At 34.6% G+C, this 16027-nt stretch overlaps 1 protein-coding gene across 7 annotated transcripts in view; it reads right to left on the bottom strand.

The window, feature by feature from the left end:
• Positions 1–16027, bottom strand: part of UBR3 (ubiquitin protein ligase E3 component n-recognin 3) — a 210515-nt gene that overhangs the window by 24928 nt on the left and 169560 nt on the right. For all 7 annotated transcript variants that reach the window (XM_079135462.1, XM_079135466.1, XM_079135463.1 and 4 more), the window contains one exon: positions 199–323. In XM_079135462.1, coding sequence (XP_078991588.1) covers positions 199–323 — 125 coding nt within the window. The remainder of the gene's footprint in view (positions 1–198; positions 324–16027) is intronic.

Raw genomic sequence — 16027 nt, 5'->3', positions numbered from 1 at the left:
GCCAAGTTAGAGATAGATGCGCAAAGTCTAATCATGCAAGGAGACATTTTTTTTTTTCTTTTAGCCTGAAGGTATTCCATTTCCAATTAAAATACCATTAACTCATTTTGTCTTTCAAACACTTATTCTTATTCACTCATATCCCCAACTTAAATGAGTTCTCCAAACCACTAAATGATGAATTCAGAAGAGACTAACCTTTTTGAGAGTTCCCATGTGTTTCCAGGCTGACCTATCTTCCTCACTGCATTTAACAGAAAGTGCAGCGAGAGCCTGTGTATATAGTAGGGTAAAAAGCACTTTCACAATGCAAGTGAAGTGTTCTACAAGAGAAAAAGAACATCATTATTTCTTTGGAATCTAGACATTTTATAAATAAGATAACTTCACAAATATATGACTTTCTTTGCATGTGCAACACTTAAGTAGTTAATAAAATGAAATTATGATGTGCTATACTTATTGCCTAACAGATCTGAAGTTATAAAAATAATGTCCCTCTATATATCCACAGAATATGTCGATATGAAGTGTGTAAAGTATGATCTATTCCGGAAGACCAGAGAGTTAATGTCATTCAACCTGGGAATGAGTGCCTACAGAACCTTAGCAAATCCCCTCACTGGTCTTCAGGTGCTTATTACAACACTCATGAGTTTCAGTATTTAAAAACAACGTATCACCTACCTCTAGAATGAGACAGAGCTTATAAAGAATAGTATAATAAAAATATTATATGTACCTTATAAAGTAAAAAAAGACATTCTAGTATTTAGGTTGCTGAGTTTCAGAATTCAGTGAAAACTACGGTAACATCAAACAATAAAGACAATACAAAAAGTGCCTGGCAGCTTTGGACATACATGAGGCACTTAATAAATGGGACGTGAACAACCATAGTTAACATTTGCTTTACCTAATAACTTAGAAAATCTTCTCAAATGTCTCATTCAATCCTCAAAATAGTCCCAATTGACCAAGTAAGTTTCAGAAGGATGTACTTGTGAAAATAAAGCTAATACACACCTAGGATTCAAAACTCTAATCTATACAGATAATTTTCCTTCAAATTCTGTATTCTTTCTATCATACATAATTCTAACATGCATATTTCTATTTAATCAGTTATTGGAGTCAGAGATTTATAGACATCCTTGATACTTTCCTGTCTCTTTCTCCTTTACATTAAAATAATCACCAAGTCCTGTCAATTCTACTTTTTATATATCTCCCAAGTCAGTTCAAAACACCTGGACCAAACTTCCAACCTAAGTGGCTATGTCACTCTCAAGATCATTTCTAGGTTTGATAATTCACTAGAACTCATAAGATTATACTGAGTCTCACACAGTCATACTCATGGCTGTGATTTATGACAGTATAAGAATACAAACTAAAATCAGCAAAAGGACAAGGCACATTGGGAAAAGTCCAGTAAATTTTCAGAGTCCTCTCCCAATACAGTCACACTGCATGTGCTTAATTCCCGCCAGCAACAAGCTGTGACAGCTCAGGAATCTCATTCAGGTTTATTCAGATACCCTCTGCCTAGCATATAACCAAATCCCAAACACCTAGGGAGAAAGTAAGAGTGTTCAGCAAGAACCACATTGTTAGTACAAACAGAAAAGGCATTCTTATCAGTTCTGAAAATGGTGGGTTCCCTTCCAAAGCCCAAGTTCACTGATGCCAGTTAAGGTCAAACTTTACAAGCAGGCCTTCTATGTTAATACTTTTCTACATGGTAGTTTATCTACATCACTTCTTAAACCCTTGCAATTTATTTTCTTTACTGCAGTCAGACTCTGCCCCTTTCCACTGAGGTGTAATTGACAAAAATTGTAAATACTGAAGGTATAAAGCATACACTCTGAAATGATTCACATTCAAGTAAACATACATATCACCTCACATAGTTACCTTTTGTGAGAATGTGGTAAGAATACTTAGGATCTACTCTCTAAGCAAATCAAAGTATACAATAAAGTTTTAGTAAACAGTAGTATACAGTTAGTATACTTAATGTAGAATATATGGTATAAGTAGAGTCTAAACTTATTTTTCTTGGCACTGGAAGTTTGTACCTTTGATCAACATCTCTCCACTCCCCCACCCACACTCCTGACCATTGGTAACTACACCTCTACTGTTTCTATGAGTCTGAATGCTTTAGATTCTACATATAAATGGGATCATGCATTACAGCTGGTCCTCTGTATCCACACTTTCCACATCTGCAAAGTCAAACAACTGCAGATAGAAAACATTTGAAAAAAAAAATTGTCTTCTGAACCTGTACAGTTTTCTTTCTGTAGTTATTAAACAATACGGTGTAACAATTATTTTATATAGTATTTACATTGTATTAAGCATTATACAATGTACACTGTATTATTGTATATACACATTGTATTATAAGTAACCTAAAGATTTAAAGTATTATCAAAGGACATGTATAAGTTATAGGCAAATACTACGGCATCTTTATATAGGAGACTTGAACATCTTTAGACTTTGGTATCTGTGTGGAGTCCTGAAACCAATCCCTATAAGATACCAAGGGAAAATTGTATTTATTTCTGGGACTGGCTTATTTCATTTAGCATACATAACATCCTCCAGGTTCATTGTTGCAAATGGCAAGATTTCCTTCCGTTTTAAGGTTAAATAACCTTCCACTCATGTATGTAGGTAGGTAGGTAGGGATATGTGTGTGTGTCCATTCACTCATCAACACTTAGGTTGTTTCCACATCTTAGCTATTGTGAACAATGCTGCAATGGAACATGGGAATACAGATATCTCAAGACAGTGATTTTATTTCCTTTGGATATACACCCATAAGTGGGATCTCTAGAGTATCATATGGTAGTCCCATTTTTAATTCTCTGAGGACTCTCCACAATCTTTTCCATAATGGTGAACTAATTTACATTTACTCCAACAAGGTATAAGGGTTCCATTTTCTCTACATCCTCACAATATGTGTGATTTTTTAATAAAAACATTCCTAACCAATGAGAGGTGATATCTCATTGTGGTTTTGGTTTGCAGTTTCCTGATGATTACTGATACTAAGAAGACTGACCTTTTTAAGAAACATCTGGGGGCTGGGGTTATAGCTCAGTGGTAGAGCACTTACCTAGCATGTGTGAGGCACTGGGTTTGATTCTCAGCACCACATATAAATAAATAAATAAAGGTCCATTGACAATTTAAAAAAATAAAAAGAAAGAAACAAACAAACATTTGGCATCCTTCCCTTAGGTGTCTACAAGTTGAAATAATCTTCCTGTTTCATAGCCTGGCTAACTCATGAATCAAATAACATCTTAAAAGTCACTCCCCAAAGAAAATCTTCCCTGATTTAAAATTGTGTTAGTATACACACATGTGCCAGATATCTGCTCTTACCCATGTTGATCAGTTAGGGTGAGTACTTGATATAAAATGTATCAGAATGCATCTGTGGAATTTTTATAACTGAAGATGAAGGAAAAGTATAATGATTGAGCCTAGAAGTGTTAGAGGCCGTGCTTCCAGTCAAGAGTTGAGCCTGAATGAAGTGACAGGACTAACTGAGGTGGACCCACAGCAGAATGAGAGATCCATGATAGAAAGAACCTGTCAACATCTAAAGTTATGGTTCTGGTTTATCTAAGGCTACAAGACTACTCCCAGCTCTTACAGGTTGTTCATGTCAGTCCACTGGTGGGCTTCAAATGAATTTCTCTCACCTGCAAAAGATATAGCACTAAGAACGTATGGTATTGGAGCAAATCGGAGGAGGAAGAAATCTAAAGTTGGAGCATTAAAAAATAAAGACCCCAGCCCCAACCAGGAAAATTAATTTTGAATAATGAAGATAAATAAGCTATAACACGGAAAGCACGGATGGAATCAAGAAAGGGAAGGAGGATTTCAGAAGAAAGAAGGATTTCAGAGTGATATAGAGATATGAAGTTAGGAAAGTAATTTTTGTGCTGAAAACCACATGTTGCAAGTTATAGGCTACCTGCCTGAATGCAGCTACAGAGATGTCTGGCATACCTTTATCCTATTTTATTATTTTTTTAATTTTTTTTTCTATTTTATTTTTATTCACTGATATTTAAAAACGGATTTCTTATGAAAGTCCAGAATTTCACTTACTCTTTTTAACAAATAAGATCTGATATATTGCAACCACGTAACTACATGTCAAAAATTATCTGGAGGTGAGTAGTAAGTTTCTGCTTTGGCTAGGTATACATTCTCTAGACTACCATAGTTATACCAAACCAAAGACTAATATTCCCAAGGAAACAATATAAAGCATTGTTACTGAGAATAAATTTGGGCTATGAAACCAAACAGTACAGATTTAAATTCTGATTCTTGTACTCTGATCTTAGGCAAGTTAGTAAAACACTCTGTGCCTTTATTTCTTCATCTGTTAAATGGGGATAAAATATCACCTACCTTAAAGTGATCAACTGAAATAATGCTTAGACATTTAAATGCTTAAAACAGTGATTGGCAATAGTATATACGTAGTAAATATCTGTTTTTTTTTTTTTTTAAGGCAATAGTATATACGTAGTAAATATCTTTTTTTTTTTTTAGGAAGAGAGAAAATTAAGTTCTTTATAGATGAAATGATCATCTACATAGAACAGAATCATTAAAAAATTATTGGAATTAATGAAAGAGTTTCAGAAGGCATCAGATATTAAACCAACATATAAACATCAATACATTTCATATTTGATAGCTTTTTCATATACCAACATTAACCAATTAGAAAATTACATAGAAAAACAAAGATTTTATTGATAGCATTATAATCTAAATATCTAAGGATAAACAACATAAAACATGCAAGATCTATATGAAGATGAAAAAAATTAAAGGACATAAAAGAGCTGAATAACAGTTACATCATATTTTTGCATATCAATATTTTAAAGATGTAAGTTTTTACAAAAATGATTTATAAGGTTAATACAATCAAAGCCCCCAACAAGTTAAGAAAAATGACAAGTTGCTTCTAAAATTCATTTGCAAATGGGTAGCTAGGACAGTTTTAAAAAGAAAAAAGGTGAACAACGTGATAACTTACCCTATGGGACATCAAAACATACTACAAAGCCATAGTAATTAAAGAGCATGATCCTGCTGTGGAATCAGCAAGTGATCAAGGGAACCAAACAACCTGGAAATAGGTCCCCTGAACATACAGGAAGGTAGGATAAAATTAACAGTGGCATTTTAAATCCTCAGGATTAAAAATGAACTATTAAAAGATGTGGGGATAATTGGCTTCCCATTTGGGAAGAAAGTAAAATTGATTTTTTTTTTAAATTTTGATTCATTGTACACAAATGGGATACAACATTCATTTCTCTGCTTGTACACGAAGTAGAGTCACACCATTTGCATAATCACACATGTACATATGGTATGATGTTTGTCTCATTTTATTATTTTTCCTTCCCCTACACCCTCCCCACCCTTCATTTTCCTCTATACAATCCGTCCTTCCTCCATTCTTGCCTCCCCCCACCCCCTGTTATCTATCTGTTATTATTAGTATTATTGATGTTACTTATTTGATATTGATAGGCATTTGATTTATGCACCTAGACTAGGCAATGAGAAGGTACTGAAGAAATTTATGCAAGAGAATGACATATTTGCATTTTAAAATATTCACTGCAGCTTCTTAGAAAAGGATGAAACGACAAGACTGGAGGCAAATCAGGGAAATGCAAATTCAAACTAATTTGAGATCCCATCTCATCCCAGTTAAAACAGCTATTATTTAAAAAAAAAATGCTGGCAAGGAAGCAGAGAAAAAGCAACCCTTCTATACTACTGGTGGAAATATAAATTAGTAAATCCACTATGGAAAACAGTATGGAAGTTCCTCAGAAAACTAAAAAATAGAACTACCATATGATCCATATACTAATATACATATTAGGTATATATCTGAAGAAAACAAAGTCAGCAAACAAGAGATACCCGCATACCAATATTTATTGTGGCACTACTTACAAGAGCCAAGATATGGACTCAGACTAGGCACCCATCAATAGATGAATGGATAAAATATAAAACATGGTATATATATATATATATATATATATACACACACACACACACACACACACACACACACACACACACACAATAGAGTATTATTCAATCATAAAGAAGAACGAAATTCTTTCATTTGCAGGGAAATGGGTGGCACTGGAGGACATCATGTTGAGCAAAATAAGTTAAACACAGAAAGACAAGTATTGTATGCTTTCTCTCATATGTGGAAACAAACAAAAAAAAGAGGATGGAAAACAGAAGAGGGCCTTTAAGTACTGGGAAGGGAACTTAAGGAATGGGGAAAATGGGGTACCAGGACAAGTGGACATGAGCAATGTACAACATATGCATGCATGGAAATGTCACGGTGAAACTAATTAATTTGTAAAATTAGTAAGTGTTAATTTAAAAAAGATTAGAGACAAGAACACCTACTAGTAGCCTGCAGAAGCATTATATATATGTAATTAGGATGCCCTGCACTAAAGAGCAGTGAAGATGAAGAGAATTGTTCAAATCAGAGGAAGATTTAGATGATAGAAATTTTAGAATTGGTAGACATTTGGAGGTAGAGAATGATGATAGTATCTATTCTTAACTGCTGTGTGGGCTAAGCTACTAAATAGATGCCACATCTACCTTATATATTTCAGAAGATGATGTCATCATTTTGAAATTTACCTGTAATTCATCATTTTTAAAAATCTGAAGTGTCATAATTCATGAAATTAAAATAACATCTTAAAAGAAACTGTGGTATATATATACAATGGAATATTACTCAGCCATAAAGAATGATAAAATTATGACATTTGCAGGCAAATGGATGAAATTGGAGAATATCATGCTAAGTGAGATAGGCGGATCTCAAAAAGCCAAAGGACGAATGATATCGCTGATAAGTGGAGGATGACACATAATGGGGGGGAGGGAAGGGTTGGAGTTAGGGTTAGGGAGGGGGGCAAGTATGGAGGAAGGAACTACTGTATAGAGGGTAAAGAGGGGTGGGAGGGGTGGGGGGAAGGGAAAAAATAACAGAATGAATCAAACAACATTGCTCTATGTAAATTTATGATTACACAAATGGTATGCCTTTACGCCATGTACAAACAGAGAAACAACATGTATCCCATTTGTTTACAATAAAAAAAAATAAAAAAATAAAAAATAAAATAAAATAACATCTTAAATAAACATCAAATAAAAATCTTTGCTCATGTTTCTTTCCTTTTCCTCCTCTACCCACCCCAAATCAAGACACAACACTGGAAATGGAATAAATAGTTCTTTTTTTTTTTTTTTTTTTTTTTGCGGTGCTGGGGATTTGAACCCAGGGCCTTGTGCTTGTGAGGCAAGCACTCTACCAATTAAGCTATATCCCCAACCCGAATAAATAGTTCTAATGATATCTACATTAACTAGGACAAGGGCTTGACTCTGGAATCATGTCAACAAAATGTGAATAATAAGCAAATTTTGTCTTTTTTTTTTTTTTAAGTGAGTAAGGCACAAAAACATGGACAGCAATTAGAAAATTGAGTATTTAGTAAGAATCCACTCTATGACTGGTGCTGAGTTTTTTAAGAAATCAGCACAGCAGTCTCCTGGAAAAATAGAGCTGGTCAACAAATATCCATTGATGTACTGGTTTGCCTACAAGTAACAAGGCTTAGTGCAGGTGATAAGAAGACAAACAGGATTCAGATGCTTGCATAAGTTCCTTTCCTAAACTTTTTTAGAGTTAATACAAAATGCTCCAAGTTTCTTTTAGAACAAGGTAGAATACATGTAAAACATAAAACCCCTCAGTGAAAAACATACAAGAAGTAGGACATGATCTGAAGATGGCATCATATATTTTATTCTTTTCCTAAAATAATCATGAAAAAGTTTGTTAAAAATATATACTGCTCCACTGCTTCCAACAGTAATTTGCACATATCATTTGCAAACATCCAATCTTATTCTTCTTTTTTATGATCTACAGTTACTAATTACATGTGCTCTGATCCTCTCATAAATTAATTTATGATATGCTTTTCTGTGTGATAAGCTGGAATCTATTTTCTCTTTGATGAGTGAAAAGCCCAGTTTAAAAAGACTTTATTTGCCTTTATCAAGAGAGACTGAAGAAAAGATCCTAAATCCATCCAACAACTAATAAGGTAGTTAATGCTGTTCCCTTAGGCATACTTTAGGCAATTGAATTTTGGTTCTAATAAACTACCAACATTCTCCACAAACATTACATGGAAGTGATCACAAAATAAAATATAAAGATTCTAATGAAAGTAAGAGCTTTCTTGAATTTCAAAACAGAAAATAAGCCATTTAGCAGAAAATAAGACAAATTTTTAATATATCCATTACATTCCATACCTGCTGAGAATATTATGCATTATAGACACATGTAATGTAACACTAGTTCTAGAGGAACTGATGATAGTTTAGAGAGAGAGATTTTTAAAAATCTATTGGGACATAAGACAAGTGTCAAAAGAGAAGTCTGAGTAAGTTATTGTGGGAAAGGGAACAAGGGATACCCAAGAGAAATACTTCCAAGAGAAGGTATCAGTTCAAGTAAAGGACCACCAGTACTTACTAAGTTAAAAAAAAAAAAAAAAAAACAGAGAAATGGCAATAATTTAAACATTTAAACATGTTTAAAACTCTCCTATCTTAAAGACAAACAATAAGCTATCCCCTGTGAATTATACTCATGTGTAGTTTCTGTTTTCTCCCTCCCCAACAACTCTTGATAATTCTGTGACCTGTTTTCTCACCCCACCATACTCTGCTGATTCTATAACTGCAGACACAATCTCTTTACTGCTGTTCCTTATTGTAGAACTATTGCCAGAAGTTCTCAATAGAATTAATAAATAATTGACTTTGGGGGGCAGGTACCAGGGATTGAACCCAGGACTATTTGAGCCATACCCATCCCTTTTTATCTTTTACTTTGGGACAGGATCTTGCTAAGGTGCTTAGGGCTTTGCTAAGTTGCTGAGACTGGCTTTGAACTTGTGATCCTCCTGCCTCAGCCTCCCAAGGTTCAGGTGTGTGGCACCATGTCCTGCAAATAATTGACTTTTTAGGGATCAAGATTGTTTTAGAAATCTGTTAAGAGCTATAGAACTATTTTTAGAAAACAATGTACATATACACACAAATTTTTCTATCACTTTAGAAGATTCATGGATTCCATGAAGTCCACTAATGAACTCTGGAACCACAGATTAAAAATAGTTCCTAAGAAACTATCAAAGACTGCTAAGGTCACATGAACAGAACATGAGTCAGCCTAAAGAATTTTAAGTTACTATTCACAGTGAGACTGAAAGACATCAAATATTTTTAAATTCATGAATTTGTAATTGTATTGAAAAATAAAAAAGAAAACATCTTTGGAAAACACTAAAAATAAGTGTCATCTTTCTGCAAACTGGTAAATTAAAAAATAAAGCCTTTGTGTATCAACTCTACCAATGGGTAATAGAAAAAAATTCTTTTTATAAGAATTTTCCCTGGCATGGTGGCACACACTTGTAAACCGAGCAACTCTGGAGGTTGAGGAATGAAGGTCAGAAGTTCAAAATCAACCTCAGCAACTTAGTGAGACTGTGTTTCAAAATAAAAAATAAAAAAAGGCCGGTAATATGACTCAGTAATAATGCGCCCCTGGGTTTACCCCTGGTACAAAAAAAAAAAAAAAAAAAAAAAAAAAAAAAAATTCAACTAACAAAGTAATTAAGGAATAAATCAAGGCAATCAATACCCTTGAATGTCACATTCAGAGAGGCAAATTGATATTATTCTCCTGATAAAAGTTTTTAACACTGTCCATGAAATGAACAAAGAAAAAGAAATAAGAAACTGAATCCATATGTCTAAATTTATCTTCCACTTTGTAGGAAACACACAAGGGCAGAACATATTGCTAAACAATTCCATGGGAATCCAATTAGCAAAATTTGGATTATGGAAAACTCTATGGACAAAAGATCAAAATTTTTCAACAAATCAAATGTTAGGGGAGAAAGGGAAGAGCTATTACCACCAAATCCAATGTGTCAACCTTGTTTGGATCCCAAGTCAAACAAACCAACTGTAAGAAATCAATTATAAGAATGAACTATGGAAATCTACTGACTAAATGTTTAATGATATTAAAACATAACTCCCTTTAAAAATTTGTTCATAGAAGTACAATTATGTTTATTAAAATAATTCTTACATTTTAGAGATACATAATGAAGACTATATGGATAAAATATGAGATCTGAGCTTTGCTTCAAAATAAGGGTAGGAGGGAGGAAGGACTTGTTGAGGATATAAATAAAAACAAGGTTGGCTGTGAGTTGATAAGTGGTAGGTACCTAAGACTTCACCAAACTCTGTTTTTAACTGTTATGAATGTTTGAGATATTCTAAAATAAGCATTTATTTTTAAAGCTCTGGTATATAACAAAGCAAAACTGAAACATTTTCTCTTTTAAAATCAATGGCAAATAATAAAAGTAATGTCCTATCTCTCTTTCATGGGCCTTGCCTATGGATTCTTGGAATATAATCCCCAATACCAGATGCTCCAAAAAATCCTGGAATCACTACCCTATAAGGCACAGTTAGAACAGATTTGTGAAGCTCCTCAATGACAGTGAGATGGGGAAAAAACAGTAATATGATCCAAGTAATTGACCCTTCCTTACTAAAGATAATGATTTTAAGCTTTAAACTCAGAAGGTTCAAAATGAAGGAAGAATTTTAGCTGAAGACATAAAATTGTTATGTTTTTAGTGGATCTTCTAAGATGGCTTTTTTTTTTTTTAAAACCAGGGATTGAACCCAGGGGCTCTTAGCTACTGAGCCACATCCCCAAGCTCTTTTTAAATTTTTTATTTTGAGACAGGGTCTTGCTAAGTTGCTTGCAGTCTCATTAAGTTGATGAGGCTGGTTTTTAACTGGCAATCCTCCTGCCTCAGTCCCCTGAGCCACTAGGATTACAGTAGTGTGCCACCACACTCAGTCTAAAGTGGCTTCTTAAGAGTGAAGTTCTTACCTCAGCTCTACATCCTACAGAACTAGAATGTGATGGCTGGAACTCTAGGAAGATGAAAACCATATCATAAGCAATTTGGTGCTGTGAAGCAAAATAGGCCTGCCTACTTTCACATTTCTTTTTACATGAAAGAGAAAGAAGTTTTAATCTTTTTTAAGCTTAAATACTATGTGTTGGTTTTTGTTTCCTCATTGCAATATATAGCCAAACCTGATCCTCAGAAATAAAATGTCTTTCCCCTTGGACATAAAAAACTAATCATGAATGTTCCTACTATCCCTATTTTTTCTAGTGTTTTGAGCATGAAGGGGTGTTGTATTTTGTCGAACGCTTTTTCTGCGTCAACTGAAATAACCATATGATTTTTATCCTTAAGTCTATTGACATGATGGATTACGTTTATTGATTTACAGATGCTGAACCATCCTTGCATTCCAGGGATGAACCCCACTTGATCGTGGTGCACAATTTTCTTAATATGTTTTTGGATACAGTTTGCCAATATTTTGTTAAGGATCTTAGCATCTATATTCATCAAGGATATTGGTCTAAAATTTTCTTTCCTTGATGTGTCTTTTCCTGGTTTGGGTATGAGGGTGATAGTAGCTTCATAGAATGAGTTTGGTAGGGTACCCTCCTTTTCTATTTCCTGGAATACTTTGAGAAGTATTGGAATGAGTTCTTCTTTGAAGGTCTTGTAGAACTCGGCTGAGAATCCGTCTGGTCCTGGGCTTTTCTTGGATGGTAGATTTTTAATGGCTTCTTCTATTTCATTGCTTGATATTGATCTGTTTAAATTGTATATGTCCTCCTGGTTCAGTTTGGGAGGAGCATATGTCTCTAGAAATTTGTCAATGTCTTCGGAAGTTTCTATCTTGTTGGAATACAGACTTTCCAAGTAGCTTCTCATTATGTTCTGTATTTCAGTGGTGTCTGTCGTGATATTTCCTTTTGCATCATGCATGCATCATCAGGAACATTCCTGAACATTGTAAAGGCTATTTATGCTAAGCCCATGGCCAACATCATTCTTAATGGAGAAAAACTGAAACCATTCCCTTTAAAATGTGAACAAGACAGGGATGTCCTCTTTCACCACTTCTACTCAACATTGTCCTCGAAACTCTAGCCAGAGCAATTAGGCAGACCAAAGAAATTAAAGGGATATGATTGGAAAAGAGGAACTTAAGCTGTCACTATTTGCGGATGACATGATTCTATATTTAGAGGATCCAAAAACCTCCTCCAGAAAACTTCCAGATCTCATCAATGAATTCAGCAAAATAGCAGGCTATAAAATCAACATGCATAAATCTAAAAGCATTTTTATACGCAAGTGACAAAACAGCTGAAAGGGAAATGAGGAAACAACCCCATTTGCAATAGTCTCAAAAAAAATAAAATACTTGGGAATCAATCTAACCAAAGAGGTAAAAGATCTCTACAATGAAAACTACAAAACATTGAAGAAAGAAATTAAGGAAGACCTTAGAAGATGGAAAGATCTCCCATGTTCTTGGATAGGCAGAATTAATATTGTCAAAATGGCCATACTACCTAAAGTGCTATACAGATTCAATGCAATTCCAATTAAAATCCCAATGACGAACTTACAGAAATAGAGCAAGCAATCACGAAATTCATCTGGAAGAATAAGAAACCCAGAATAGCTAAAGCAATCCTTAGCAGGAAGAATGAAACAGGGGGTATCGCAATACCAGAACTTCAACTATACTACAAAGCAATAGTAACAAAAACAGCATGGTATTAGGACCAAAACAGACAGGTAGATCAATGGTACAGAATAGAGGACATGGACACAAACCCAAATAAATACAATTTTCTAATACTAGACAAAGATGCCAAAAATATGCAATGGAGAAAAAGACAGCCTGTTCAACAAATGGTGCTGGGAAAACTGGAAATCCATATGCAACAGATGGAAACTAAACCCCTATCTCTCACCCTGCACAAAACTCAACTCACAATGGATCAAGGACCTTGAAATCAGACCAGAGACCCTGCATCTTATAGAAGAAAAAGTTGGTCCAAATCTTCACCTTGTTGGCTTAGGATCAGACTTCCTTAACAGGACTCCCATAGCACAAGAAATAAAAGCAAGAATCAATAACTGGGATAGATTCAAACTAAATAGCTTTCTCTCAGCAAAGGAAACTATCAGCAAAGGGAAGAGAGAGCCTACAGAGTGGGAGAATATCTTTGCCACTCATACTTCAGATACAGCACTAATTTCCAGAATATATAAAGAACTCAAAAAACTCTACACCAAGAATACAAATAACCCAATCGACAAATGGGCTAAGGATATGAACAGACACTTCACAGAAGAAGATCTACAAGCAATCAACAAATATATGAAAAAATGTTCACCATCTTTAGTAATAAGAGAAATGCAAATCAAAACTACACTAAGATTCCATCTCACCCCAATTAGAATGGCGATTATCAAGAATACAAGTAACGATAGGTGTTGGCAAGGATGTGGGGAAGAAGGTACATTCATACATTGCTGGTGGGGCTGCAAATTAGTGCAGCCACTCTGGAAAGCAGTGTAGAGATTCCTTAGAAAACTTGGAATGGACCTACCATTTGACCCAGCTATCCCACTCCTCAGCCTATACCCAAAGGACTTAAAACCAGCATACTACAGAGAAACAGCCACATCAATGTTCATAGCTGCTCAATTCACAATAGCCAGACTGTGGAACCAACCTAGATGCCCTTCAATTGATGAATGGATAAAGAAACTGTGATATATATATATATATATATATATATACACACACACACACATACATACACACACACAATGGAATATTACTCAGCTATAAAGAATAATAAAATTATGGCATTTACAGGCAAATGGATGAAATTGGAGAATATCATGTTAAGTGAGATAAGCCAATCTCAAAAATCCAAAAGACGAAATGATCTCACTGATAAGTGGATGATGACACATAATGGGGGGTGGGAGGGGGGCAAGAATGGAGGAAGGAGGGACTGTATAGAGGGAAAAGAGAGGTGGGAGGGGTGGGGGGGAAGGAAAAAATAACGGAATGAATCAAACGTCATTACTCTATGTAAATGTATGAATATGCAAATGGCATGCTGTTACTCCATGTACAAACAGAAACAACATGTATCCCATTTGTTTACAATAAAAATAAATTTAAAAAAAGTTATTTCCAAACTTATTCTTTGGAAGCCAGTGATATGATGGGTAGTATGATGAATAAGATTCAGGGACATAAAGAAGATCAAAGAAAACAAATGCTTGTTTTTAATATATTTAGTTTGAACTTCTAACGAGACAAGTGGTGGAAGAAGGTCTTTTAACCTGAAACTAGTGCTTTAAAAAAAGCTTAAAAAGTGTTCAGATAGGTTTTGGCAACAACCTACTTTCAGGAAGCATTTAACATTCTAGTACATGTAAACAGTAAAATTTGGGCTGGAGTTGTGGTAGAGCATTTGCCTGGCATGTGTAAAGTCCTGGGTTCAATCCTCAGCACTGCATATAAATAAATAAAGATTCACTGACAGTTAAAAAATATTTTTAAAAAAACTGAAATTTTTCCTTCCTTTCCTCATGTAACAACAACCAATAAACAGTTATAAAAATATATATTTATTTTTCTTATTATTTGTTCTATTTAGTTATACATGACAGCAGAATGCATTTTGATTCATTGTACATAAATGGGGTACAACTTTTCATTTCTCTGGTTGTATACAATGTAGAATCACACCATTCATGTAATCATACATGTACATAGAGTAATGATGTTTGCCACATTCCATCATCTTTCCTTCTCCCTGCCCCCTACCCTCCCCTCATTTCCCTCTTACAGTAAAAAGTTCCTCCATTTCTAAAATAAAAACAGACACAATCCCCATCAGTAAACATGCGCAAGCATACACACATACACAGACACACATTAAAGACATACACATACACACATAATAACACACAACTGTTATTAACTATTAGGTCAACAGTACAGGGCAAAATGAATTTATATTAACAACTCTATCTTCTTTATCTATAACTCCCCACATCCCACAAAAGTTGTCTGAGGAAAATTCAAGTTACTTAATATAATTAAGAAACCTTCCATCTCTTTGAGCTTCCTCGCAGTTGAAGCAAAGTTCTCTTGTTACTCAAGGTTCAATGTGTAAAAAAGACATTTAATAAAGAATGTGTTTTTATTTTTTTTTTGGTCCAGTCCTAAATTCTAAGAGCAATTCATCACTACAATGACAGTGAACAAAATATGTGCTTGACAGCAGTTTTATAAAAATAGTACTGTGCTATAGTTTGGGTTTTAAATGTTCCCCCAAAATCCCCCCAAAAATGTGCTAAAGACTTGGTTACATGCCTGTGGACCTATTGGGAGGTAGTGGAACCTTTAGGAGGTAGAGCCTATAGTTAAGAGTAGAGGGGGTATGCCCTTGAAGGGGATATCATGACCCTGGCCCCTTTCTCTCTCTCTTTCTAATTGCTTCCCAGCCACTATGAGGTAAGCATTTTCCTCCACCATGTACTTCCATCACAATATACTCCCTTACCACAGGCTCAACAGCTACAGGGAAACCATAAGCAAAATAAACTATTCCTCCTTTAAATTGACTGTCTGAAATAATTCATCACAGTGACAGCTGACTAAACCATACAGATAACCCAATCTTAAAATAAATATAAAGCATGGGTTTTTCAAAGTAATTCTAACTACAGGTGAATCTATTGGCTGCTAACTACTTTGCTGATTCCCCAAAGGCAAAATCCATATTTTATTCATCTTTGTATCTGCAGTATTTGGCAAAGAAGTCTCAACCTGGTTTCTTTGAGTAGGTAGTCATTGA

Source organism: Sciurus vulgaris, assembly GCF_902686455.1.
Source record: "Sciurus vulgaris genome assembly, chromosome: 3".
Lineage (NCBI taxonomy): Eukaryota > Metazoa > Chordata > Mammalia > Rodentia > Sciuridae > Sciurus > Sciurus vulgaris.
This window is presented reverse-complemented; position numbering and strand designations above follow the sequence as displayed.